The following is a 27,280-nucleotide window of genomic DNA, read 5'->3' on the forward strand; positions in this document are numbered from 1 at the left end:
TATACAGCAGACTTTTATTTCTTTTCGTACATCAGGCTTTTAAAAAAACCCGCCACATTCTTCAGCACTGATTTGTTGAAATAACTATATTCGTAGCTACAATGTATTAATGAATTCGAATTTTTTTTTTTTTTTAAGTTGATGTGTAAAATCTAAAAAGTCCTTTCCTTTAAAACAAAACAGGCTTTGTTAGGCTACAAAACGATACCAGTGCACAGAAATATTGAGATACCGAATCTGAGATTTGTTTACCGATATCTGAACATCTTGGAGCAATAACACGTACTTTAATCTTGTTATGATAGTTTTATTTTCCAATCAAGTGAAACATTAAAGACATTTAAAAATCCAACCCAGACTTCACAGAAATAAAAAATAAAAAAAATAAAGCAGTACACAAATACTGAAACTGAAATAATGATTGATTTGCACAAAGAGGAACATTTTCCCAGTTCAAAAGCAAATCAGTGCTTCAATTTAACAGAAACGGAGCATAAAGACTCTCTGGCCACAATGTAGAGATTAAAAACACGCACAAACATGGAAACAGTGAGGTTATTCATCAGTGCATAAAAGGATCCTGCACTTGGCTGAATTTAAAAAGGTCCCCAAGAGGTACAAACGTTCGGCTACGGCTTTTTACACAAACACTTCTGAAGGTAGGCTTACTACAATAAAAGACAAAAAAGGAAGAGCATATTGTATGTAAAAACACAGATCGGCTGTCAAAGGCAGCAGTTGAGGTATGTGAAGTCCAGTATTTATCTGTCCAGCCACTAAATGTTTCCCTGCCCTGCATCATGTCTTTGTACATTCTGTCTGCCAAGGAGCGTTTGGTAACTCACTGCTCCGGATATTTAAGTGTTTACATTTATCATTAAAAAATAATAATAAAAAACATATATATATATATATATATATATATATTCAAAGAATTTGAACTTACAAATGGGTCTTTGAGGCACACAAAAAAACATTTTAAGAGAATGCATTCATCGCTAAGACCAATTTATCTGAAGTTAAACATTGTGACGTGGGTAAATTAAAAATATTGTTTTCTCTTTTTACCTGCGTTAACTTCCACTGGCTTTCATGACTCTGGTGGACAAAATCGCACAATTATAGATACTGAGTGAATATTTTATGCATTACGATAACTTTATGATAACTTGCATACATAGCTATAATATCACTGCGTGATGTTTAGAATACCAAAAAGGTGCCACTATGCAGCCATTTTCAGCTCTACTGAGAAGACATTGTAATGAAATTAGTCAAATAAAGATGGCCAGCTTTGTTATACAGAGATGCTGAAACACTAAGGATATTTTTTTTGAGGGGGCGGGGGGCATAAAATGTGATCCAAAACCTTAAAACATGCATTGTGCCAGAGGCTGTTTGATGCATACAAAGTTGGGTGTACTCAGCAGTTTCCTGATCTACAATATTTTCTCTGGTCAGACTGTAATTGATTATCTGATAAATACTGCTGTGTTTGTCTCGGGAGTCAGAACTCGTAGCTGAGAATGACGCCACACCCGAGTTGAGTGTGTTCTAGTTGCAAGTCGGAAAACCAGCGGGATTTAAGAATTGCGTTGGTCCTACATACGACAAGCAATTAATAGCGTTTTAAGTCTTCAAACACAAATGATTTCAAATAGACATTTTACAACACTATATATATATATACCACTGGTTTAACGAGATGTAAACACAACAGAAAAGTGCTAATAAATGGTTCGTATCAGCAATTTTCGCAACATTTTATGAATGCATTACATCAGGCTCGAGGCTGTTCCACGAGCTTTGACTATCCCAATTGCTATCTTAACATTAGGGGCTGCTCCTCTTTAACCTTTGACTCAAGACACTAGAAATCAACATTTCTAAAGGTCAAAGGTCAAATGTTTTCCCCACACAAAATCTTCAAATCCAAATGAAGCGAGCTGCATGTCTAGAGAGAAACTGAAGATTCTTCCCCATCAATAGGCAGTGACATAAGAAATGTCCAACAAATACAGCCAAAGAGTTATTTTAAAGGATTTGAAGAATTATTTCTGCCAGACAGAGGTGGGTTTGACACTGGGTCCTCTATCTTAGTGGTCTATAAAAATTACAAGGCAAAATATTCACAAAATAATGAACCAATTCAAACGATCAAGGGCATTCTGGAGAAGAAGCATTATAAAGAATCCTAGCTATTTCAAATAAAACAAGATTTATTTGAGATAAAAGGGGCAAACAAAGAATTAAATAAATAATTTTCTTTACATTGCCAATGAGGACAAAGGCCTTTTTCTTGTAGCTTTGTAAAAAAAAAATATATACATAAATAGTTGTTCGGTATGATGCTCCTCAATGTAAGTTCTTAAGCAAGAAAATACAAAACACTTCTTGGAATCCTTTAAACTTCTTTCTTGCTCTATTGTGTCTTTAAACTTCATTTAATATAATCAGATTTTCATTTCCCATTTGCAGAAAAAAAAACATTTTTTATGATTACATGTTTTATGCTTTTTTCTTTTTTTTTACCTTAACATACACACAATTCAATACTTAAGGCAGTTGAGAAAACAGCAATGCATAAGAGGGGAAAAAACTAAAACTGAATCTGAAATGTCTTACACTTTATGCTGCCTTTAAAAACCACACATTGTTCATTTGTGCCATCAAATACATTAGTCAGTAGTTTCAGTGCTTTTTAATAGATAACAGATTTCTTACAAATTTTTAAACTTTTTTTTTTTTTTTGGCAAACCTAAATGTTTCAGATCCTCCGTAAAATAGACAAACACAACTGAAATAAATACAAAATTAAGTTTTGAAATGATGCCTTCATTTATTCAGTGGGGAAATATTTTCCCGTCCATCTACGATGCCTTGTTGTGACATCCTAGACAGAAGCAACTGCCACTAAGTGTTTGCAATGATTGGCAATCGATATTTTATTTTCTAGGCACAGACTGCAGTTTAAGGTATCTCAATCACACTTTAACCAGTGTGCTCGTCCATGGAAGGTTACCGACGATCCCATAACCTCCATTTTGTATTTCTGAACTGGAGTTGTTATAGCATGCGTTAGATCGTCATCCTGCAGCATTTAGCAGACGTTCTCCTACAAGATCTTCTGGCTGAGATAAGAATTCGTCCCCATCCAAACCCTAGATCAGTTTTCTGTGACCTCTTGGATAAGTGTTAGTGCGTTCCTGGAGTGATTTTTGTAGTTCTGCCCCCTCAACCACAGGGAAGGTGTGGAAGAAATTGTGTTGATGATCTGAAACATTTAGTTGTGAAAAACGAATCTAAAACCAGGAGTGAAGGAGAGAAAGTTTTTCAAAGCACTGCAAACTGATCAAGATCAAATATTAAAGCGAACAATAACACTGGAAAGTCATGTTTGCGTGTACATCCCAAAGCTCATTTGAACAAGCTTTCTGTCCCGTGTGCAGGTCCACCAGAACACAGTCATTTTCTCAGTTGATTTTGAAGAGTAATACTGCTTTTATACGCAACGTTTAATCTCTTAGAAGTCAAAAACACTTTTAGGAATGTCACTAAATAAAAACAAATCACCTTTTAGTACAAAACCTACTGATTTTTAAGAGTAACTGTTATTATCTCTGGTTTATATAAAACAAACAAGCTTACACCAACGTAATCATTGTTAACGTCAATTAGCTATATCTAACAGAAACAACTTTTGATTATCTTGAGCTGTGAAAATGGTTGACTAAGACCATTACCATGGAGCCTGCAGGCAGGTAACAATATCTATTTGGTAACAAATCAAACTGATAAAAATAAAAAATAAAACACACAGGGAATCTTTGCTCAAGTGCAAACCTATTATTCTTCTCCTTAGGCAAATCATCATCAAGTGGTTGTAAAAAAAACCCCAAAAAAACAGTTACGATAAAATGCAAAGTAAAAAAAACCAAACAAACAAACAAAAAAACAGTCGTAGTATTTTAAAAATGAGTCTCACAACCATAAAATATTACATTTGTGAATAGCTAGCCCAACAATCTGAGGTAAACTCACTGGCTTTGTGCAAAGTAATGGGTGTTCACTCATCACTTGCAGATTTGAGACCTTGCGAAAGTTTTAGGAAAAGCGGCAAGTAGAAAGAAACAAACGGTAAAAAATGATGGAGAAACAAGCGAAAAGCCACATCGGGGCTGATTTCTGAAAACCATTGTGACACAAAGTAATAATAATTAAAAAAAAAAAAAAAGAAAAACTGCACGGAGGAGGCATGCGACCTGGGAGCAGGTAAGGAGCTTGTCGAGGAATAGCACTAATGAGGTAGTTTTTTTTTTGTTTGTTGTTTTTTTTTTTTTGCTGTAAACAAAAAAACAGTTTTCCAGTAAGAAAAAAAAATTATTAAATCTGGAAAGGAAGACGGGGAAATCTGTGGCAAAACATAAAAGACTGTCTAAGACGATTATTATACAGACTAATATTAATAATACAGCTCGATTAAAAAAAACAACAAAAAACCCCAGAAACCAACAGCTATGTGTAACTCAGGAGGTAGTTGCTATCATCAGTACTTGAACTGGTTATATGTCTCTTCGCCGTTGCTTAAGAGTTTGTGGAGTCCGTCAGTGGATGATTCCCAAAAGAATAATAAACACTTCTTTGCTTTCTTTTTTTTTCTTTTTTTTTTTTTTTTTTTTTTTTTTTTTTTTTTTTTTTTGGTTAATTCCCTGAGACGAGTTAATCATCCTGAGAGGAGCTGTGTGTAAAAATGTAAAAAATACGTCATACAAAAAGATGTTTCCATAGAGATTTAAGCATGAGTTGCAGTTTGGTCAACCACCGTCTTTTTTTTTTTTTTTTTTCCTGTCAAAGCTGCATCTGTTGTTTGATTTTCAATGCACGCACACATTCAAAGCTGTATATTACTTAGAAAACACTTTGCTGCACTTTCAGCAATAAGTTGCTCTATTTCCGAAAAAGCAAGCACTTCAGCAAGTCTCAACTTTTAAATGCCTTCAAGAAAAGGAAAAAACAAACAAACAAACAAAAACAAAAGCCAAACCTCTTTGGTATAGAAATATACCAAAGAAAGTTGGTTGTCTTAACAGAGCTTTTCAAAAGTCCACATGCCAGTTTGATATACGTGTACAAAGTTATTTGATTTGTCAGAACATTAAGATACAACTCCAAAGCGACCTTACGTGAACTTTGTGAGGAGTCGACTTCAGATGAGCTCTTTTCACATTCAGTATGGTCAGAGAAGAGTTGTTGGGGTCAGTTAAGTGCCACTAAAGCCGTGCTTGGGATTCAAGTTATACCGAAAGCAACACAATCCATCCGGCTATTTCTTCCTCCATTGTTTTGAGTCTGGAGGAGCAGCAGCAGCAGCAGAGACGTCATCCCATCACCTGACTGGTGCTGACTGACAAACGCTAGGCACTGACGGATGAGGAAAATATGGTTCGACTTTACTGAAAAACATTTTTTCAAAAATTAAAAAAATAAATAAATAAAAAAAACCACTAAGAGAGCAGACGTTATCGACATTCACTTCCCGAAGGAAGAAGTTGTGAGGTATTATGTGAGTAAAGCAGCTATGATAATGAGGTTATACTAGAAACTACACCTTCAAGGTGAGCTTTGTGCTGTGACCACGCAGTCAGTACCTTGCAAATGTGTTATGCCCTTCAAACTTTGACACGACTTCAACCAATATCATTAGGGTTTTCTGTGAAAGGGCAGGAGTGAGACAAATACTTGGTCATTTAAGGATCTACAAAGTGTGGTGTGTATTAGTATTCAGCCCCCCCTTTCAATCTGACAACTCTCAAAAAAATCTATCTTGCAGAACTTGGAAGGATTTGATGGGAAGATGGATGGAGCTAAAATATGGGATAGTTCAGGAAAAAACAAAATAAACAACAAAAAAACACTGGATCCTTGAGGATCACCTTTCAACAAGACGACACTTAACACACAGACAGAGCTCCAATAGTTCAGATCAAAGCATATTTGTGTGCTACAATGGCCTAGTCAAAGACCAGAACAAAATCCAATTGAGAAACTGTTGCAAGTCAACTTCCTTGTTTTTTTCTCTCTCTCTCCCTCTCCATTGTCATTAAATATTGACAACATTCCCATACAGTTGGCCAAATAAATTGCTGGCATGCTGGTACCTGAAATATTATATTCCACCAAAAACTCCATCCAAGGAATCATTTGCAATTGGGGCTTTCGAAACCAGGCAATTCAAACACTGCACGTTGCAATTCCCATTAGATGTATTGTGTGGCTGCGACACACCACTAAAGACTTGCACCTTTAATTGCAGCAAAAAGTATCGACTCGGGGGTGCCGGATACAAACACTCTGCAAATGTTTTTTTTTTTCTTTCCCTTACTTATTAGAACTGAAATATCCCCAATTCTTTGCTGGTCAAGAACATAAAATACCCAATAAATGTGCTGAGGCGTGCAGTTGTTACACAACAATCCATGTAAAAATTTAAAGGGGTGTTAAAACTTTTGCAAGGGACTGTAGAAACTAATCGGTATGAGAAAGAGTAGAGTATAAAAAATGGAATTGTCTACGTTGAAAACGGGTAAATAGAGGGAGAGTTTTCACACACCACGACGTATCCCATGCACTTAAAACAGGGCTGTGCACCTATTTCAGAGCCAAGTCCTTATATATATATATGCTTACTTAATGTTAATATAATTTTAATTATATCTTGTAACTTTACATATATATATTAAAAACTACTTTAAACTAATTATGCAACAACCAAAATGGAAGTCTAATGATAAGGCCTTTACTTAAAACCTAAACTATGACCTAGACTGATTACATATTTGCCTTATATAATATGCGTCTATCTGTGAGGACAGGGAAACGGTGGAGTTTTAACAGCCATGATTCGCCCACAAAGAACATAGTTCTCCAGTTTGACAATTGTGATTTCTTTCGGAGTCTCCGTGCCACGCGCGCGTGCACGCACACTCTCCCTCTTCTCCTCTTTGTTCTCAGTCTTGCACTTGCTCACACTTCAACAATCAGTTGGTCCAGTCCGTGTCACGAAAGCGATATGTATCGAGGGTTTTGAAATGAGAGAAAACGTACTCTAGCAGCTCAGCGGCGCTTTTAAAACGACCCCTCAGGAATGCATTAAGTTTCCCCAAAAGATCTCTAGAAGCCAGGCTAAAAAGTCCTGTGGGTCTGGATTATTACTTAGACGGACTCAAGCTCTTAAGAGTTGTCCCCTAATCCATTTTAAAATGAGCTACCGTGTGTGCTGTGAAGATGCAATCGGGATTTTTTTTTTTTTCCTCTCTCTCTCTCTCTGAATGATTAGGCTTACAGTATACAGTTGTGGCTTTCAGTCTGCAAAATAAGCAGGAAGGGGGGGGGATTTTAAAATAGCCACCCTTCAGGTCCGAGGGGGAGAAGAAACATCACAGTCATCAAAACCTACACACAAATGACATTTCACCATTGAGCTGCACAGATTGAAACAAAGAATTATTCCCTGCAGTCACCTTTCCAGCAGTCGTTTCCATAGCTGCACCAGATGACTGCAAGTCAGTCGCACACATTCACGCACGTCCCGTACCCCGCTGATCGCTGCCACAGCTGTGCTGGTTAGAAAAATAACACAATGAAAAATAAAAGAAATAATAATAATAATAAAAAAATTAAAAAAACTCCCTTTTTTTTCACAAGTGTGAGGTAGACGAGGAGGAAAAGGGGGGAGGTGGGACTTCGGGTAACCTTGATTGAGGGTAGACATGAAGGTCAGAGGCTGCGTGTTGGGGGAGGGGAAGAAAAAAAAAAAGTTCACCTCGACGGAACATTTTCAGGATTTCCTCCACCTTTGGATCCGTGAGCTCCGGTGTGTGTGTGGCTCCTCGGGTGACGAGGAGGACCCCTCCAGGGGAGACGAGCCGGAGCGCTCCTCCTCCTCGGGGAGGCAGAGGTGAGGCCCCGTGCCTGGAGCGGAGGCCGAGGTAGACGCTTGTTGGTCCTGAGAGCCTGCGGCGGGTGCCAGCGCCTTGTGGGGACACTGGGCGACCATGTGAGTGATGCTCTGGCAGTAGTGGCATTTCTTTGGCTGGGGGGGCAGGCCACACTCCTTGGCATGGTGGTCCAGACCTCCACAGTTATAACAGCTGCAAACGAAAGGAGAAAGAGGCAAAGGAAAACGGTTACAGAATACACAGCGCTGGAAAACGGTTTGAATTTTTGGTGAGTCTTTGGTGATGTCTAACAACTTTGCATTCATCTAACCATCAATCCCTGCTCCTGCAGAAGCAGTCATCCAAAAATGAAAAATTCCACCTGCTATTACATGAGTCACCACAAGATGGGGGTATGTCGCTTTATTTTTTTTTCAGTTCTCAGCACAAATCTCTGTTCCTTGATTGACAATTGGTTGTCAAAAGATTAAAATCTATCCTTGAGGACAACTTCATACCAATCAATTTAATTTTTTTTTCTGTTGTGTCAGCTGATATACGCTCTGGACATTGTGTGCTTCTAAATTAGGGGGATGGTTTTGTTGTTGTCCGTTTCCTATATCTTAAACAACCACAATAACTAAGGAATCAAAACCCAGCTTTCTCAAGCAAGAAAGCTGTAATGTAAGCTGCACCAAACGGATAGCTTAATGAAAAGGCAGTTACAAAGATGTATTTTTTAGCACTTCACTAGAACCAATAAGGAACTCATTCATTCATTGATTCAGTTTTTCTAAGATATTCTACTGACCAATATGGATTTTTTGTTGTTGTTGTCGTTAATCATTTTTGATCTGATGAAACCAAAGCAGTTTGACACATGTGATGGTACTTATTTTGACCTATAAATATGATTAACACCAACACTGGTTGAGGATGTACAAAGTGTTTGCACCACCACAGTAAATCCTTGGGAGGAAAAGATTTAAATATCTTAAAAAGAAGAAATACAAATAGACAGATGTGTCAGTAAAATAGGGTCACAAAACCTACAAACCTTGTCCTTTGACTGAACTTGTAATCAATCAACGTTTAGCCATGACTCGCTATTAGTGATGTATGAAACAAAAACCCTTCACAGGGAGACTAAATACAATTTACTGAAGTAAGGAAAGTCTATTTTGCTCAGATGCATTTCCAAAAGACATTTTCTCTTCACAAAATAACATGTGAGACAATATTTGTCAGATAGCAGCAGTTATTTGTTCAAATCCTAAAGCAAACAGTCTGCCGGAGCGGAGCTCTGAAGGGCTGGCGTGTTGTTATACACTACCACAGCCAGCAGGGGTCAGAGTGGCATCACTTTCAAAACGGCTGCAGCGACTGAGCATGCCCCAATAACGCCAATTACGTCACAGTCATCTACCTGCCATCTATGAATCCAACACTGGCTCCTTCCAGCCTTGCTAAAAGTTGAGACACTTGACCCAACTCTGGATCAATTATCCCAAATGAGCTGAATTATTCAGCTGTGTAAAACAATCATGGAGTCTCCTCTCAGATATGGTTTCTGGCTGTCCAACAACAGCGTTTGTGTTCTAAATTTTCAAAAGGAGCACAACAATGCTCCGGCTAGTTTTCCGGTAACAAAGCGTGGCAGGGCTGGGATTTAAAATGCAAATGCATCCTTAAAACAATGCGGTTGCATATAGCGGTCGTGGAATGAAAGCGCTCTCGTTTCCCCTCAGAGGACAGGGAAACACGCTTACCTCTAACCGCCAGGTGTTTTCAAGGAGCCCCACACGGCTGCCGTTCACACATTTTAGCACATCACTCTTTAGGTTGTTACCGACGACGACGACGACGAAAACAATCGCGCTTCGGAGGAGCCACCTATTCGCAATCACACTCACAAATGTAGGAGCTGGCAAATTGATTTAAAACAGCGCCTATGGCAGGCGAAGAAGAGCCCTATTCATTTTCATATTACACTACACAATAACCATGGCAACAGGCATGTACATTGGCAGGTTGAATAGAGTTAATCTATACTCTCCAGCCCACTCAGAAAGGGCTGGATGCTTCAAGATGTACATTTGTGAACTCTCATTTTACTACAGCCGTCTTTCACACACACACACACACACACACACACACACACACACACACACACACACTCAGATTTTGTCGGATGTGCTTCTTACTGGGTGTACAGAGGTGTACAATATATGGAATAATTTCATTTTTAATGCTTACCGATCTCCCTTTGGTTTACGTTTCAGGAGTGGAACCTTCCCTTTAGGTCTCCTCTCACTGCCCGCACAGGGTCCTCCACCAGGTCCGGTCACCCGCAAGGACTCCAGGCCCTTAGAGGACTTCTTATAGATGAACTCCACCTGCTCACCCTCCTTTAAGCTGCGGAAACCCTCCATCACCAGTTTGCTCTGTTGGGAAATATAAAAATAAATAAATAAATATCAGAGTTCTCTATATGAAAGTGAAAAAAAAAACCCGCTGTACGCTGAAATGCAACGTGCGGGGTTTTTGCATTATATTCATGGATACCTAATGTGCAGTACGAGAAGAAATGCGACAATCAGTCAGCCAGACATGAGAGTTGGCCAATTTTTCCCTAGAGCGGCTCTGATCGTTGACATTCAAATCCATAAAAGAGAGAGGAGGTAAAAAAAAAAAGAACTCCCACCATTTTCGGTGTAAGAACAAATCGAATATTACAAACAATTTGATCAAATTTCATACAAATCAAATTTATCTTCTGATCCCTTCCTTTTCTGCTTGATTTAAAAGTACTAATTCTATCAAAGAATTTACCTGCAGCATGATTTTTTTTTCTTTTTTCAGTTATAATCATTTGGATTTTTCTAGCTGTTATCGTTGTCTAATTTTCTTCATTTTTTTCTGTCAGTGCATCCCTGGAAAATTGAACATCAGCATAATGATAAGTTATTTAAATCAAAAAAAGACACAAAAAAGCAATTCAGAATTAGATTTGATGCAACCGTAATGACTAATGTATTTAACTTAGCTTTTTTTCACTTCATCTTAGAAAACTGACAAAAAAAAAAAACAATTTAGGTTCAAAGAACACATTTCTCTTTCCTATACAAAATATGACTATTGCACTGGTTTCATGTTGCATCCACCGTTGCCTCGGAGTTCCAGAAGCCCCCCACCACCACCACACACACACACACACCGCCATCGGGGCAAATTTAACACCTACATATTGAGCGGTCGCCACATATATCGTAACTGTGAACAAACAGCTCTCCAATCAACACTTTCCAAATCCAACCAACTTTTCACAGAACATCAGCACCAATAAACAAAAATAAATATTACTATGTGGGATTTTTCACACTGCCACATAAAGAAAAACATCCAGCAAAACAACGTGAAACACGGCGAGCTATATGAACATAGCATGACAGTTTGTGTGCAGCGTGTCCTTGGCGTTCTCTCTTTATCTACTTTTTGCAGAGATGCCACTTCCTATCCCTTCTGCAGCCTCAAAAGACACAAGTCATGCTGCCATGCCATCATTTCCCTTTAACACATTCGCCATCCGTCTTTTCTACATGATCCCAGTTATTGATTTAGTTACTGCACAACCAGCGGACAGTGATTTATGTCTCGTTGATCGCGACAGAAGCGGCCGCTTTATAGGGACTGTATCCGTGACCTTCACAAATCGAGGCGAGCCCTGCGGATCCCGGCATAGGTAAACACACACACACACACACACCCACACGAGCATGCAGCGTGCAACAGCAAGCCTGCAACCTGCTATGCATCAAGGGGCTATAAATAACAAATGCAGGTTATCTGTAAAAGCAATGCCTGCTAAAGAGACAGATGTGTAGGAAGACAGGAGAAGGAAAGAAAGAAGGAAAGAAAGAAAGAAAATAAGTAATGAGTTCTGAACGGATCAAACGTAGAACTGTGGAGGCAGGAGAGAGAAAATGCGCTCAGCAGCTATTTTTTTTTTTCTCCCCCTCAAGTCTACTGCAGTTGCAGGAAGCTAAAGGTGATCTATAGGAGCCTTGTATGGACAAATGAATGTATATACAGGAAAGAAAAAAATGTCAATGTATACAACAAAGAGAAGAGCATGCAATGAGGCTCAGTGGATGAACCCTCTGCAGTTTAATTTACAGTTGAGAACCAAGGAAAGAATGACTTAGTTTTATATATATATATATATATATATATATAAAGTAGCGGAGGAGTCTTATTCATTAAATCCTACTGATTAATAGAAATCTATGAAATCACAATATTTGCTCTTTGATCTTGACCACTATCCCCAAAAGTGTCGGTGAAAACCTTTTAATTTCCTCATCATTTTTGTTTAATTATTTGCGACTAAACTAAATTAGAATTTGAAGGTTTTTGAAGTAAGAAAGAAGCAAAAAAGATTGAAGGAAACTTTAGAATTCGTGCGATCATTTAACTTTTCTTTTGATTCCACAAATCACTGTATAGGCGTCGTTATTTTTGGTCTTCTACGCCGTGTTGTAGTAATTGCATTTGTACACAATTGTACAGTTACAATGTGCAGTTAACCCCCAGTTATTTAGGTTTAAAGTAATCTATTGATTTTTGGCAGCCTGTTTCTTCTGACTGAATGTCTTGGAGTGGCCCAGCCAAAGTCCCAAATTCAAACTGAGTCTGTGGAAGATCGAAAGATTGCAAAGAGACCTTCAAACTTCGAATACTTGGAACTGAAGACAAATTACCAAAATAGCACTGGGACAATGAAATTCAGCTTTTATTACTGTAGTAAAAACAGATTTGTCCACTGATTATTGAGAAGGGTGTAAACAATTTTTGACATACCAACTCTTAATGAAATGAGAATTAAAAAAAAGATAATTCACGTTTTCAAAATCTACACTTCTTGTATCATCTTTTAGAGGCCTGTCTTGTTTTCAATGACAAACAGACAGGTGGTTAAATAAAAGAAAAATAATAATGTAACTTTGCCAGGGATAGGAATCATTTTAACCCCAGCTGTACTTTGTATTTCATACACATTTTATGTTTAAGTTTTTCAAGCTTTGCCAGTGATGGGAGTTCCGTTGTAGCCATGCCAAATCAATATTAACAGCATTTATTCGTTTGCGTCAATACTAAGCAAACAAATAAAATAATAAAATATATATTTTTTTTTCATTTCACCTCAACTCTAAAATAAAATAAAAAAGTTTAAAGCTAAAACCTGTGTTCATGTTTATACAATTCAACATTTGAAAGTTTTAAAGAAATATATTAAGAAATATTTTTCTTCTCTCTGATATTTCAGGAGAATTTTTGCAACAAGCTAAGTGGTAAAACTCTACCAACAGAGGGAGGGTAAATATTAAACAATGATCAAATCCAACTTATTTTAACTATTCAAACTAAATTATTCTAACTTTTTTTTTATATAACTGATATAGTTGTATTTACAATATCACAAAAATCAAATGTTTATCTTTTTGCTTATGTCGTTGAGCTTAACGGGCCTAACTGTTCTACAAATAAAATTAAAATGATAAAGTAATTGCTGTCAGATCTTTCTTTTTTATCATTTGTAAGGAATGTAAATATTTCTGCTTATAAAACATAATTTACAGGCTACAAGCTCACAAAAGCGAATGATAATCACAACAACAACGAATAGTTTTAAATGAGGAGAGAAAACTGTGAAATTTACAGAAGTATAAAAACAAACAATTATGCAACTCCTTTAATTAGACAATTTATTTATTTTTTTCAGAAATAACTGTTTCTTCACATTCATCAACTTTAAAGCTATTCTGTCTTCTTGGAGACAGGCCGCTTTGCGCAGTTGACGCAGCTCTTCCATTCCTGTTGTTCAGGTATTGAGGAAGTGAAGGAGGATCAGGAAATGGAAATGAGCGAATGAGCAACAGCTCTGCAGTGCAGATGCAAGAGATGGAATAAAACAGAAGGGACAGAGCAAACGCGTCACAAACGAGAGTGTGTGGCTTCGACCAACTGACACCGATCAAACTGGCCGTTATAGCAATTTTTATCATTATTGTTATAAGGATCATCTTCATTTTTTACTTGTTTAACATTAGATACTTTTACCGTGAACAGATATTAAATGCAGTGGACAAAAAAAAATAAGAGCATACGTTATATTAGTCATTCATTTTAATATTTCGTATCACGTACAAATAAATGCGTACAAAAAAATTTGAAATAATTTGCTATTATTTTAAATCGAAAAATGAATTTTATAAGCAAAAAAGACATTTAATAATCATCAACATTATAATTTTTGTCTTTTTTTTTTTAGTATGTAGACAAACAAACTTATTTTTTGCTATAATCTTATTTATTAGCTGGTACTGCAACTAAAATAAATATTTTTTTTCTTTATTAATTTCATTATTGCCTCCAAGCCAGGCATTCTTTCAGTGGAAATCTATAAAACGGGAGCAAAAACTTGAGCCCATCCCCCCCACAAAACACTGAGAATCATGATGAATAATCATCGACCGGTCTCCCGACTGTGGCACAAGAGTATTTCCTCTTCCTCTCCTCCCTTCATTCACCAAGCAGTTTCTTTCTCCAGGTCAAAGTTGAGTGGTGCATCTCGTAGTCCGACCCCCCCCTGGCACCCCCTCCCTTTTCCATACTCCTAAATTCCCACAAGGCACCAGTGAGGAAGCCACACAACCCCTTTTGTTCTGCAGCAATGCAGGAAAACACACACACAAATCATTAAATAGGAAGTAGCATCATTGTCGCGTCTCGCATGAGCTCTGCAGCATGCACTTGCAGCAGCACATGTAGTGAATTCTTGGGCTGTGTGTGTCTCTGCCTCTAATGCAGAGTGCGCATACGTTATAGTGAACGCAGGAAAAGAGAGAAAGACGAAAAAAAAATCGGAGTAATCCGAGTTCCCTCCTCTCGCTTGACCTGTCGGGTGTCCTGACCCGTATCAGTTTGTGCAAAGAGGTCAGCAGAGGGCATGACCGAGGAGAGGGAGAGAAAAAAAAGCCAAGGAGAACATGAAAGGCAGAGCGATTGGGAAAATACAGAATGTGGGAGTGTCCTGCAGGGGGGGAAAATCTGCAATGGTTGTAGTAGGGGTAAGGGAAATACCTCGATCATATTCTGTTGAGTTCCAGCGGAGGAGCAACTCTTGATCCAGATTGTATTCGGTAGGTTAAATAACCAGACATGATTGGAAACTTCACTGCTCAATGACGGAAATCCTGTGGTTAGTCATCTTAAATCAATCCAATACCAACCCCCCTACCTTACTAAAGACCAATTCAACACTCTGTTCTCATACGCCGAGTTGCCAGCTGACGCTATTCAGAAATGTACCCAGTAAAAACACATATCAAAATCCAAGTCCAACAATTTCATTTTCAAAAAATTAAGGCGAAATCAGTTTGCTTATGTTCGATCGCCATGAGGTGCACAGACAAGCTACGCTGCTTATGGCTGTAATTCAGTGGGATTACAAATGAACAATGAACAAACGAACTGATACCTGCAAGAGGAAAAGGAAGAGAACCATTAGTAGGGAATCAAACGTCCTCTAGGACATTAAGATAGAGCAGAACAGAGAACAAAAGAAAAGATCTTCGGACCCCCAACCTATAAATCCAATTAACAAAATAGACCATAAACAAATAAAGCAAATCCACAAGGCTTAAAAATCTATGCAGGCTGGCATGAAATAGATAAATAACAAAGCAGTTCATTTTGTTGCCATGGGCGACTCATTTGGATTCGTTAACAATGCTGACAGCTTTTGAAGTAACAGACTAAAAACCCCTGAAAACACTGTGTACTAGTAATAGTGCTTTCCAGTCTGAGTGAAAGCAGAATAAGAGCTAAAGCATCTTTGGAAGATTCTGATGAATTACGAAGCATTACGTATGCAAAGTCACCGCTAATGAAACGAAGCCGACGTCTCACACAAACAGCCGCAGGTTAGAGTAGTTTATAAACGTCCAAATATTTCCTTCTTTTGATATATTTCATACACTACAACCCATACACTGTCTACCTCAGCTTGTCCAGATCTAATTCACCTGGCACCTGACTAGTAACTAACCAATCGGAAACACAAAAAAATCTGAACGTTTTCCTTCTCGTTTGTGGAGGATGTCACCGAGTTGTTTTCAGAAACTCTGAGAAGTTTATCGATAAAGTCAAAGGTGGCACAAAGATGTAGCAAGACAAGAACTGCACCGTTTCTCACCAAGGCTGCAGGAAAGTGAGCGAGAGCGAGACTTAAAGCTGATAACAGGAAGACTAAATCAGATTTGTTGAACCACTTTTTTTATTTTTATTTTTTTTATTTTTTATTTTTTTTGAGTTTTCAACCTCTGGTTTGTTGTGGTGGATAGAGAAAGGCTGGCAGCCTTTTAAAAATCTCAGTTCACTAACAAATACAAATGGAGACTTTCAGAAATGCCACCTGTCCAAATGGCTTATATGTTTGTTTTACTTCTTTCTCTCTTACACAGCACTGTGGCATGAAACAGTTACTGACAGGAGGAACGTTAAAACAAAATGTTCCAATTCTATTCTTGTAGCTCGAACAGATAAATCAGACTCAACCAAAATTTGCATTGGCAACAAATTTTTTTACAGTACTAGAAATAATTGGTTACACAATTTTGATCTCATCTCTGTCATCATCAAATTTTCTTAAGAATAAAAATAAATTGCTGAAATAGTGCTGCACAAAAGCTGCTGCAGCGTCAACTAGTCCAGCGTATTTTGTTGGGTATTATTATCTACGTTCCTTGGGGTCGCAGGTCAAACACTTCTGCATACTTGATTACCATCTTTTTAGATAAAGGGAATCTTAGCTGATGCCTCCAGTGAAGGGCAGAGGACACAGTGAACACGACTAAAATCCCCTCAATCAGGAGTATACAATGTTTTGCACATTTTCTTTTTTACATCGCATGCAACCGATACGTTGCTGCCGTCATCAATACAGAATATGTGCTTTCCCTGAATGGATATCCTTCTATAGCTCTATGTGTGTGTGTGTGTGTATGTGTGTGTGTATAGGAAGAAGCCTGTGATCAATATATATACTCTGACATCCTGGATAGAAATAGCTCTCCTTTTCATCAGGCGGCCCTCGTCATCACCAGCCCCAGCAATCAATACAGGAAGCTGTAACGTGAGGGGAGGGAGGGAGAGAAAGAGAGACAGAGAGAGAGAGAGAGAGAGACCCACCATCCTCCAACCGCGTCTCTCCAGGGCGACCGACACTTTTGCAATGGCTAATTACGGGATGCTTTGAGTCAGAGGTGGCCCACGAGGTGCTGCTCTCTGAATTAAGAGGACAGGGATTGTGTAAAAAGGTGAGAGTGAGGGAGATGGCGATCAACATGCGGCGTGGGGCCATTAGGCAGCTTTTTTTTTTTTTTACGTGCAGGAAATTCCAAGCAAGACAAAGCTGGGTGAGAACCATCTCAGACGGACGTTTCTCAGCGCGACGTGCATCAGCCACGGCAGGAAAGAAGATGGGAAAAGGCAGGAAAAAAAAAAAGAAGTGTACAGACACATAAAAAGCAGCAGTGAAAACCACCAACAGAGCAGCTCTCCTGATGCGGAGTCCTCCTCAACACATTGTCATTAGTGGCCCTGACCCTTGAACCAGGCCCCCAGCCCCCATCAAACACTTAAAAGCCTTCACGTCTCCCCTGCCTCAAATTAACAACATCCAACACCCCCTGATTATGACTGGAGCAAATATTTGATCTGGGCCAGGAAGCACTACATCATCTCGGTACGTTTATCAGCATGAGAGGGGGAAATGAACCCTACTAAGGTGACTGGTGATAAAACACACAGACACTGCTAACTGCACCTAATCAAACAAAGCAGACCAGCTGCGGGGGAAAAAATAAAAAAACTAACTAAATCTGCTTTGATCAGACAAAACTAGCTGCTTGATTCATAATTTTTTTTAATCTGTTGATGATTGGATTATTTGAAAAACTAAAGCATTAATCTGATTAGATCATTTTAAGTTAGGCATAGTCTGAATCAGCCAAATGGATGACTGTGGATCAAACATTACTTAGGCAAATCTTTAGATGAGACTGGATGATCTGAAGTAATTGTTATAGACAGACGATCTGATTGTAGAAGTTTTTTTTTTTTTTTTTTGCACACAAAACTGACAAAATTATAACTTATGTATTTGAGTCCTTATTGTGACTTATAGCTAAATGTTAAAATGTCCGTTTCTTAAAGAACTCAAATTATTTTTCCATTTTGGCCCATTGCTATTTTGAGATCAACAGCAGAAAAAAGGGGTTGATTTACTTTAAATAAGTTATTTATTTTAAAAGATTTTATTATTTTAAAATTTGATATTAATTCGAAATAAATATTAAATTTATCACCTGTGCTATGTATTACCCAACGATCCGTCAGCGTTATATGTGCCGATTATCTTGTCAATAATTCACCATTTCTCATGTTAATTAAGTGATTCAATTAAAGTACAATTATTTATTCATTTATTTTGTTGCATTTATTGTTTGTATTTATTTTTAACTATTGTGTAGTTATGCATATATCCCGTCTACAGGATTCTGTCCCACAGAATTACTTAATAAACTGATTTGTTTCCAGTGATTTGTTTCTTTTATTTTGTTTAAATTTATTCATTTATTTACTTATCTGCTGTGCTTAATTGTCTTGTACAGAATGTCGCAATTTAGCACAAAATATAACACTATTCAGCTCATTTTTTTTTATTTCCCAGTCACATAAAAGTAATTTTTTTTAAATCCTTTCTTTCAAAAAAGCTAATTTTGAAGAATAAAGAATGTTTTGTTGTTTGTTTGTTTTTTTGTTTGTTTTTTTTTTTTTGCTGGAAGAGAATTTGGATTAATTAATAAAGGACATTTAGAGGAAAAAACGAATACTAGCCAGCAACAAAAAAAAAAAAAAAAAACATTTCTGTTAGTTGCGCCTACCTTTTTTTCTTTTGAATAAATTAAGCAGATTTTGATGAATATGCAAGCGATGATCAGAATTTTATCAGCTGCATTGCATTGCAATTGCACAATTAATTGTTAATTGTCAGTGGCCTCGTGCTGAAACAAGCCAGATTTCTTCGTAATTTTCTTACACTTTACTATTCCTTGACAAAACCATAATTCACACTGACAAATCACAGAAATATTATTCATTTATTCATTTTTTTTTTTTTTTTTTATTTTTTTTTGTTTTTTTTTTTGTTTTTGTTTTAAGCAAAAAGTTTAAACACAACCAAAATCAGGATCGGCCCACATAATCAGCTGTCTTTGTGTATTAAATGAACTGTGACTCGTCTGAAGTCCTAATGCCCCCCCCCCGCCCCCCCCCACCCCCCACCCTCCACTCAGCCCCACCCCCGATGCCACTGTTCCAATTACCAATCATCTCCGCTGCATGTGGCCAGCTCCTCAAAAGGAAGTCACGTGACCACTTTTTCTTCTTCTGCCTTTCCCCCCCCACCCCCCCTCCCAAACGTAGAGAAGAGAAGGGTGGGCTGGAGCCGGTGTGGCAGCAGGAGACATAAAGCCTGACACTGGCTATCTGAAGGCAGAGATGGGTGGGGTCTGCATGCCAAACGGTGACACAGACCAGAGGTTAATCTCACTAGGGGCCCACTTTAACCTCACTCTCTCGAGTGCTGTAACATCTTACAACCCTTTCGCATCAATAACAGAAACACACTTGTAAATTAAACACACACGCTGGGGAGATTTCAGGCACAAACCGTTCAAACGTTTCAAAAACGATTGCAGAGTAAGGGCAAGCGTCCCTTTGCCACCACACACACACCCCAGAAAAACAATTCTCTTTTCAAAAGAACGCCCGAGGAGAAAACACCTCGAATGTGGCTGGAGGGGCATAAAATCCACAAGCATTCACACCGAGGAGAAATGTTCCATCCAACCAAACGGGGAAATAAAAGTATGAAAAAAAAAAAAAAATCAGAGAGATATCAGGAAGTGAAGATGCCTAATTGCTCTCTCGCCTTCCTAAAAAAGGGAAGTGATCGGATGGACGGGAGCGTTGATGAGGAGGCCTCCCAGGAGGAGAACTCGTGGTGGGGCGGAGGACCCTAACATACACACACACACACACTGGGCCTCCCTTTTCTTACCTCCCGCTCCTGCGCTCACTCATCTTTTTCCGAGCTCACACTCATGTTTTTCCTCCACAACCCACCACTAGCGCCCTCCCTTCCCAAACCAGCACCACCACCCCTCACCCACACGTAGGTTTCCCACAGCCCTCCTCTTTCCCTCTCCAGAGGAAACTCCTCCTCTCTCTCCCCCTCTTTCTCCTTGTCCCCCCTTCCCACCATTCTTAACGCAACTCTCTCTCTCTCTCCTCTGTGTATACATATTGCCAGTGTTTTGCAGTTAAACTTTTTGTTTTTTAGCCGTTTCTATTTTGTTTACTTTCAAACAAAACTTTGCGGCAAAATGATGAGAAAATCGCATGCCATCCATGTCAAACAGAAATGTCTCTAGATATAACAACCTCCTTGCGGACATTAGATCAATATCTCTGTATTTCTTTTTGCCTAAATACAGATCTCAAATCAAATTTTGAAGGAAAAAAAAAACACCACCACCACCACAAATTGACATTTTTTGATCGATTTCTCTCCTCTACCTGTAGAAATCATGGAAGCAGCTTTAGGCTGCTGGCGGAACAGACAGAGAGGGAGGAGCAGCAGAAGAAAATGAATGACTGTCTTAATGAGGGTGCATGTGAATCCTCTGCAAAGAAACGAGCTGTTTTGCATTCAATATGATGATTTGCTTATGAATGCATATTGTCTTCCCTTTGTGTGAGATGACAGATGTGTTCTTGTAAACACATAGCTGGAGACTTTGGGATGGAAATGCATTAGCGTGACGACACAATTCATTGCGGGCTTGTTAATTTACCTAAATAGCGGTAATTAGCTTTTTTTTTTTTTTTTTTTTTAAATAGGCAAAAATACATGTGGATAAAATAAACCCATACGAGATCTTATATCGCAGCGATCCTTCTCTCGGCGACTTTCACCGGTTTTGCGAGAATGCAGATTTTTGGCATAATTCATCAGAAAATACCCGTAGAGAAATCAAACAAAGATGACTCAAAATTACATAAAACTAGCTTTGCAGCATTTACTAAAAAAAAAAAAAAACATCACATGAAAGAATTTTGAAAGAGAGCACTTTTTTTTTTTAGAGATCATTATTTTACTCTCAGCACAACAAAATACCTGTCAATAAAATAGATCACAATGCTTAAAACAAACCGAGGGCTTCAAAATGGCGAGTATCCCTAACCGACCAGCTTTTTACCCATTTCCATCCCAAGGTTTTTACAGTCCTACAGAAATACACCGATTCAACCAGAGTATATGCAACACCTACTCTTCACTGTTCCACACCTGATCCATCTCTAAAGCATCTGAAAGAGTCAAGAATGAAAGGAGCCCACAGTATTCAAGTACTAGTGGTCTACTATGTCAATGAAAGCAGCAAGACAGTCAATAAAGAACAAGGTGGTGAAGTAATCCACTTTGCATGGTAAAAACACAATTAATTTATAAACTGACAGAATGTTTGAAGCTTTACAATTTCATGTGTATATAATTATATATCCTACACGGTGAAGGACACATGAAGTGGACATATGTGCATCTTAGGCAGACTGCACTGTTTTACTTTCATTATAACAACATGACCGGTTTTTCACTCATTTGTTATAATTGTGGTGCCTATCTGCAGCGGTCAGCGGTACATGAATGAGTGAAATCACTTCTGTCTAAACGTGCTGCAAATTGTAAATCAATGTTTGCGAATCAGTAAAATAGCAGTGGCGTTCCAAAATGGCTGCATGTGGAAGCCCTGAAAGCAGTTTACTTTTTTTTTTTTTTTAAAGGAAAATCTTATAGTGTCTTTTGAGTTTGATTTTTACCTAACTCTTAGTTTTGTTTTGTTTTAAGATTGTTTATTCTTAATTTTACTTTTTTTTTCACTTTTTAATTGTAACACAGGGTAATTTTACTGGTTAAAGTTAAGTCACTTCAGTTTTATCCTTTAAAACAAACACCATGCAGAGGATGGCAACTCCTACATATCACCTACATATCAGCAGAAGTACAAACCCAGTAAGGGACAGGAAGCTCTACCAAGATCCAAAAAATGATAAAGAAAGAGAAAGAGAAAAAAATTCTCTTGCAAAAAGAAAAAAAAAAAGTTTAGTCTAATGACTGTTAGAGCTAAGATTCCCTTTATCTAACTGTAAAAGTAGGGGGAAAAAAACAGCAAATTTATCTGCAGTGGTGGTTTTTGATGCAGACAATATGGCCTTCATGGCTTCCCATCCAGGGCTCCCTTAGATGATGACGCAAAAGTAAAGCTTTGTTTTTGGTGTACGAACAACCTCCAACTGAAACAGCTATGAATACTGGAATATAAAGACGACAAGATGACTCCAAATTGGACTGAACTATTTTAAAACAAACAGATTTGTTCAACATGATGCAGCTCATATTTTGGGGAAAGCTGCTTGGAAAAAAGAAATGCATGATTCTTAGCTTTCTCAAAAAGATTCTTAAAATCTCTCCTTAAAGCGGAAATAGTGGGGATTCGCCCAGGGAAGCATTCACCCGTGTACCACCACTGCTGAACTGACCAGAAACCCAAATCGGTCTGTTCCAAAGACACAAAGATTTGATGCACTCGCCAGTAACAAAAACATAAAACATATATTTGGTGAAACCTAAACAGAAATTAAATGAAGACAGACATCCATCCATCCATCCATCCATCCATTTTCTGTACACCCTTGTCCCTAGTAAGTTCGGGGGAGGTTGAAGACATAATGTGTTTTTAAAATCCGATATATTAAAGCTACGAAAGTAGAAAAAGAAGTTAAATTCTTCATAACTGTATTGTTCTTTAAATAAGGGAAGGAGACATGAGCATAGATGAGGAGATCACATTTCTAAAGCATAATAGCTTCACTGCTTAAAAAACCTTTATCAGACAGAATAATCATAAACGTAGGTTTAGATATGTTTCTAAAAACACCTGAAATCTCATTTTAAGTTAGAAAATTGCTCTCTGTCAATCAATACATTTTTCTTAGTCGTTCACTCCAGCTGCATGTTGAAAAATTGAAGAAACTAAAAGGATTGTATCATTTTTTTTTGTTTCATTTACATTAATTTAAAACCTAAATCTAAACAGAGAGCTCCCACGTCATGCCCTTCATTGTTTTAATGAAAAGCTGTTAACATACGGCACTGTCTAGTTCCATTATTTCTGGTAGAAGAAGATTTTAATATAAGCAGTATGGCTACCACCCAGGGTAAAATCTCTACAGGGGTGGAAAAAAAAAAAAGAAGACATTTATTTAAAACCTTTACTATATTTATAAAAATACACAAAACTTTATCCAAGCTTTGCCACATTTCCACTTGTTAAGCGTGAAAACCCTAATTTGTCTCGTTAGCTGAACGTATCATAGCATCTTACCTACTACGTATGTGCGTATGTGTACATCGTGGAAATCCACAATGCAGTTACAAAAATTGACATTGGAAATTTGTGGAATTACCAGAGGAGGTTGGAGATCTGTTCTGACCCAAAAAGCAGCTGTAAGGGAGACATGGCTGAGTGAGAACCAGAGATTTGTGACTCTGGTTAATTTTGGAGCCGATTTCCCCGCAAAACATTGAATATTATATCCATGCTGCACCGTGCAAAGATCCACAACAGAACAGCGACGACAGCTTACCGAGTACTTTACTGAGATTCTTCGTCTAATAAATAAATGGTAAATTTGTGTCTGGCAGAAAAAGAGGAGCAGCACAGTGAACATCGTCACTGATGAGGAAGTTAAGAAGAGGACAGTCACAATGGAATTGTAAACCACACATTCCTGATGAAACGCTGTGTGAAATTAACAAGAGAATTTTAAAGAGCTTTATAAAACATAAAATTATTCAGTGTAACCATAACACATTTGGGTTGTTTTTCTACTAAACTGATTAAATTTGACGTTGTCCGAGGCTGGAAAATGTTTGCATGTAAAACATTCAATTCAGAAAACTTTTTACAAGATTTTCTTTGTTTATTTTTTATAAAATATAATTAAAAATATCTTAAATGATGAGGCAAGGGGGGCTCAATTAAAGGGTAAGTGGCTGGGAAATTAGTTTTCAATATGGGCGATATGGCTTTCTGCCAGGGGCCACCATTTGTTTATTTATTATTTGTTTGTTTGCTTGCTTTAAGGTGATTATTGTTATTGCCTAAATAAATTAGTGGCCCCAGTTTGGCTGCTCCTTTGAAAACTTTATGCAGGAACCTTTTTAAGGGTAATTAGTTGTGTGTGGGGCAAAAAAAGGTGTGGCTTGCCCAGGGCCTCATTCAAGCCAGAACCGCCACTGACTTGAGGGTTTTCAGGATCCTACGTGAGCGTGTATATATATTTTATAACACTGCCAAAATCTTGACCCTCTTTCCCCGACCAGTTTAGCTCAAAGTCTCCTGAAGGCCCACAACAACTACAGGACAGTGTCCAAAGAAACAGCGAACACGAATCTCCTTAAATCCTCGAAGAGAAACTTTACAGGACCGAAAGAAGAAGAAGAAGAAGAAGAAGAAGAAAAAAGGCCGAGTTAACGGGGTAGAAAGTGTGGAAAGAGTCGAAAACAAGGCCTCTGAATGAACTCCGTAGCCTACACAATAAATCAACAGAGCAACATGTGGTGGAAAAGCGAGCCTGGCTTCATGCGTTTCGGAAAGCTCCTCGTTAAATCACACAAAATCCTACAACAAAAGCAACAGCAGCAGAGAATAGCAGACCAAAAGAGTCAACGTGATGGCGTAAAGTTAAGACTATAAAGCGGAAAAAAAAAAAGAAAAAAAAAGCGGAGACACATGCTCGCCGACATGTTAGCAGGCTGGCTGGGTGACAAGCGAGCTCTGCTGTCCATTCAGGGCCAAAGTGTGAAACTAACCGTGTCACAGCCACACAACACTTCTTCCCTTCCCCTCGCGGGGCTGCAGAGAGGGAAGCAGGCAAGGGGGGTCGGGGGAGGGGGGGCTGGTCGCATGTGGCCCAAAGAGGAAACTTAACGTGTTTTTTTTGTTTTTTGTTTTTTGTATTTTTTTTTTCAAGCCCGTGGACAACGTGTGATTACACAGTAACATGTTGGGCAATGCAAAACATCCGGATGATACAATGAAAAAAAGCAACTGGCTCTCTGTGTGGAGAAACATCCCCCCTTCCAGCCCCTCTCTCTCTCTCTCTTTCTCTCTCTCTCTCTCTCTCTCTCTCTCTCGGGCATAAATCAAACTCATCACCATTACGGATCAAGTTATTTAATTATCAAATTATTTAATTGCTTTCCGACTTACTTGGTGGACGAAAACATCCAGAGGCGGGTCGACGGGGCTCCCCTCGCTGTTCGTCATTGATATAAATCCAAAGCCCATGCGGACGTTGAACCACTTGCAGAAGCCCGATCCGGACAGGACCTGGGCTCGAGCCCTCTCCTCCTGCTCGGTGGACTTGGCGGGGTCTTCTCCGCCAGCGCCACCGCCACCTTTACCCGGCCCTCCTGGAAACACACACACACACACACACAGAGAGAAGGCTGCGGGGTTAGAGAGGGATCTCCCCCTGGCTTGCGTACCGCTTTACATAAGTTGCATTAAAAGAAAAGAAGAAGAAGAAGAAGAAAAGAAAGAAATCAAACTTAGAAGCGGGGATTCCCCTATAACTTGCGATGTGAAGTTCACGGGCGGTAGAACATTTCTAAACTGATATCTCCTGACCACACAAACGCGGCGTATGTGTCGTGACCCCTGGAAAAGTTGTTAACTCCGTGACAGATGAGTGCATCCACTGCTACATCGTGCACAGGCATGCTCTGTAACTTGTGGAGGGGGGCTTTTCTGTCCTGTCGTGCATCTACAACCCTGTTCCTGCTGTGAAGTTGTAAAGGGGGAGGGAAAAAAAGAAAGGGCAGGTGTACACATGGGTTCTTCGAGCTTTTTTTTTTTTTTTTTTTTTTGTCTTTTACTACACGGCTATGCTCTAACAATGCGCGTATCTTAACGCAGCCAAACATGGTTAGATACGGTGCTCGGCAAGGGGCGGTTCAGGTTTTCCTCTGTTTTAGTAGCTTTGCAACAATAACCACGCTGCACCTTGCCTCCTCCTCCCCCCCTCCCCCCCCTCACCATCTTCGCTCGCATTAAAGAGCAGAAAAATATTTTTAAGGGGAGAGGAGGAGGGGGTGCGGGAAATTCATAATAATTGCAGAATAACCTTCGGCCATGTTTCCCCGCGGACCCTCTGCGCCCAAGTTGCGATAGAGAAGCTTCCTCTGCGAAAACGGGCTGCGGTCGTCACCATTAATCCGACATCCTCGATCCCGTCGGTCGCCAGTTTGGCTCGCATGGTACGGCGTGCTTTCTGCCTTTTGATATTTTTGTCATGTCTTTCTCTCTTCCCTCCGATCCCTTCCTCACTCACACCACCTCTGTTCTCGCTCTATTCCCCCCCTCCCTCCTCCTCACTGCTCTCTCTCTCTCTCTCTCTCTCTCTCTCCTTCGCTCTCATTCGCTCTCCTACTGGCTGTGCCCGTTCCCGTAGTGAGAACACGTGACTTTGTCAATTATATGCTTTTTTGTTTGTAATTTCTGCTCCCACCAATGAAGGCAACAGGACAGAATCCATAACAGCCTTCATAAAGTAATCACGCACATTCCAGGTAAGAAATATACTGTTTGCATCACCCCACCCCCCCTCCAGCTCCTCCCGCCCTCTTCCCTGTATCATAAATGGGCTGGTGTGGCAACCATGAGCCTATTATGCACACAGATTAGATTAGATGATTAGATGGGATTAAATTATGCTTTAATGAATGTTGCGGGGTAATTGGGTGGTGATGGCAACAAGAAAAACAAGAAAAAAAAAACAAGGAACAAATCAGAAACATAAAGCAAATGATAATGCTAATGACATGTGGCAATTAGCCCGAGCCTGGTCACCTGTACCGAGACTGACAGAGGTTTAAAACAAAAGTCAAAGTGTGTAGTCACACTGTTCAAGTGCAAGATGTCAAACGAGTACCGAGGGGGGGTTTTTCTGCTTTTCTGCCTGTTGCTGCACGCTGAAAAGTCAGCTGGCTGAAAGAAGGCTGCTGAACGTTTCCACTGCCCAAGAAGAAAGACAAATGTTTCTGTGCGAAATGATTTCTGCATGTGGAAAACACAACGGAAACCGAAGAG

At 38.9% G+C, this 27,280-nt stretch overlaps 1 protein-coding gene across 1 annotated transcript; it reads right to left on the reverse strand.

Annotated features, from left to right (window-relative positions):
* On the reverse strand, positions 1 to 26,545 carry lin28b (lin-28 homolog B (C. elegans)). Its single transcript, XM_007546554.2, has 4 exons — positions 26,316 to 26,545; positions 25,400 to 25,602; positions 10,194 to 10,381; positions 1 to 8,150 (listed from the first exon to the last, which is right to left on the reverse strand). Exons 1-4 carry the CDS (start codon positions 26,323 to 26,325, stop codon positions 7,838 to 7,840), a joined length of 714 nt encoding a protein of 237 aa, XP_007546616.1. The 5' UTR covers positions 26,326 to 26,545; the 3' UTR covers positions 1 to 7,837.
* Positions 26,546 to 27,280: the final 735 nt, after the last annotated feature.

Source organism: Poecilia formosa, unplaced genomic scaffold (assembly GCF_000485575.1).
Source record: "Poecilia formosa unplaced genomic scaffold, Poecilia_formosa-5.1.2 Scaffold1, whole genome shotgun sequence".
Classification (NCBI taxonomy): Eukaryota; Metazoa; Chordata; class Actinopteri; order Cyprinodontiformes; family Poeciliidae; genus Poecilia; species Poecilia formosa.